Genomic DNA, 2528 nt, shown 5'->3' with positions numbered 1-2528 from the left:
ATTTAAAACTAATGATCGTAATTAACAGGTGAATAGAGAGAGAGATAGAGAGAGAGAGAGAGAGAGAGAGAGAGAGAGAGAGAGAGAACTTTCCAACTACTGGTTGATCGCACAGTGAACATCATCCCAACCAACGAGAGATGAGCGTTTGTCAGCATCATCATCATCACCATCATCGTCATCGTCTCTGTGCTTATAGATAGGTTATACACACGCAGCATAACTGTGAACCCCACGTACTGGAGCGTGTACGTGCGTGCATGCGTGCGTGCATTCTATAGGAGGCTGGCTGGATCACTGTGAAACTCCTACGCTGAAGCGTGCGTGCGTGTGTGCGTGCGTGCGTGCTATAGAAGAAAGCTAGCATAACTGTGAAACTCTCACGCCTGAACGTGCGTGCGTGTGTGCGTGCGTGCGTGCTATAGAAGAAAGCTAGCATAACTGTGAATTAAACTCACACGCTGAAGCGTGTGCGTGCGACTGCGTGCGTGCGTGCATTCTGTAAAAGGAGGCTAGCATAACTGTGAAACCAAGGTGAAACGCACACGCCGGAGCGCGTGTGCGTGCGTGCGTGCGTGCGTGCGTGCGTGCGTGCTATGCTATAGAAGCACTAGCCGGTCGTGCTAACTAGACTATATAGTGTCCACCATGGATGAGGCGGCAGGCTGCAACAGCCGACACCATACTCTGTAAGCTCGGTTACCACCACGCCGCGGCGACAGAAAAAATAAATAGTCGCCGGACGTGTTTCAGTGTTGTACAGTGCTATCCAGTGTTATCCAGTGTTGTACAGTGTTGTACAGTGTTGTACAGTGTTATCCAGTGCTGTACAGTGTTATCCAGTGTTGTACAGTGCTGTGCAGTGTTGTACAGTGTTGTACAGTGCTATCCAGTGTTATCCAGTGTTGTACAGTGTTGTACAGTGTTAACCTGTGTTGTACAGTGTTATCCAGTGTTGTACAGTGTTAACCAGTGTTGTACAGTGTTATCCAGTGTTGTACAGTGCTGTGCAGTGTTGTACAGTGTTGTACAGTGTTGTAAGTCTTATCCGGGCTGTGTGAGCGAGCACGAGCGAGACCTTAATGCAATATGTTATTAAGCTATGTTATTAACCTATTTTAATGAGCTATGATAATGAGCTATATTGCTGCAATATGTTAATGAGCTATGCTAATGCGTTATGTTGATGAGTTATGATAATTAGCTATAAATGAGATATGTTAATGAGCTATGTTAATTTCCCAATAGTGCCTTACTCCATCATCATCAAACGCAATCTTTAACGAGAGAGTTACTTAACGAGAGAGAGAATAATTAAGACCGCGTGTGATTATATATATATATAATATAGAGCTCTGATCTTCCTGTAGTCTTCTGTAGCTTCCTCTCTGATAGTCACTGATTTTCTTCCTCTTGTGTTACAGACCTGACTGCCATGCAGGAATTGATGGGGGAGGGAGGAGGCGAGGCAGGAACCTGCCCCTCCTGTCGCATGCCATTTGACAAGGGCAAGAAGAGGAAGAAACTGATAGACGCGTGCGGACACGAACGCTGCTTCTCCTGCATGTTCAAATCTGACGAGTGTCCGACGTGCGAGACAGAGAGGAGTAAGTATGACCTTCTCCCTCCTCCCTCCCCCTCGTCCTCCTCCTCCTCCTCCTTCCTCCTCCCACTGATAGACGCGTGCGGACACGAGCGCTGCTTCTCCTGCATGTTCAAATCTGACGAGTGTCCGACGTGCGAGACAGAGAGGAGTAAGTACGACCTTCTCCATCCTCTTGTCCCTCCTTTTCATCCTCCATTTTATCCTTTCTTCCCTCTCCCTGATAAGATGCATGCGGACTCGTACGCTACTCTTCCTGCATGGATGAGTAAGTACGACCCTCTGCTGCTTCCTCTTCCTCTCCCTCCTCAGATTCCATTCTCCTCTTCTCCTCCTTCCCCTCCTTCTTCCCCTCCTTCCCCTCCCCCTTCCCCTCCTCCTTCCCCTCCTCCTTCCCCTCCTCCTTCTCCTCATCCTTCCTTTCCTTCTTCCCCTCCTTCCCATACTCATTCCCTTCATCATTTCCCTCCTCCTTCCCCTCCTCCTCCTCCTTCTTCCCCTCCTCCTTCCCCTCCTTCCCCTCCTCCTTCCCCTCCTCCTTCCCCTCCTCCTTTCCCTCATCCTTCCCCTCCTCCTTCCCCTCCTCCTTCCCCTCCTCCTTCCCCTCATCCTTTCCCTCCTCCTTCCCCTCCCTCATATTCCCCATTCCTTCTTCTCATTATGCTCCCCTTACCTCCTCTCCTATTCATCATCATCCTCCTCCACCGTATCCTCCTGCTCCCCTTCCGCATACTCCTCCTCATTCTCCTTCCCCTTCTTCACCCTCCTCCCCCTCCCCTGATAAAACTTTGCCGGAAGGCTTACATTCTTTCATCTTTTTTCGGGGGTCGACATTACCTTCTTTTTCACACGCCTTCTTAATTATCTTTATTTATGGGAGATTTACTTCTTTCACCTTGTTTATGGCATTAGCTTTACCTTCTCT

The 2528-nt window shown here is 48.9% G+C and overlaps 1 protein-coding gene across 1 annotated transcript in view; it reads left to right on the top strand.

The window, feature by feature from the left end:
* Positions 1-351: 351 nt before the first annotated feature.
* Positions 352-2528, top strand: part of LOC106819346 — a 3089-nt gene continuing 912 nt past the window's right edge. Inside the window, exons 1-2 of the mRNA XM_014823992.1 lie at positions 352-689; positions 1425-1607. Coding sequence (XP_014679478.1) covers positions 653-689; positions 1425-1607 — 220 coding nt within the window. The 5' untranslated portion in view covers positions 352-652. The remainder of the gene's footprint in view (positions 690-1424; positions 1608-2528) is intronic.

Source organism: Priapulus caudatus, unplaced genomic scaffold, assembly GCF_000485595.1.
Source record: "Priapulus caudatus unplaced genomic scaffold, Priapulus_caudatus-5.0.1 Scaffold3244, whole genome shotgun sequence".
NCBI lineage: Eukaryota > Metazoa > Priapulida > Priapulimorpha > Priapulimorphida > Priapulidae > Priapulus > Priapulus caudatus.
This window is presented reverse-complemented; position numbering and strand designations above follow the sequence as displayed.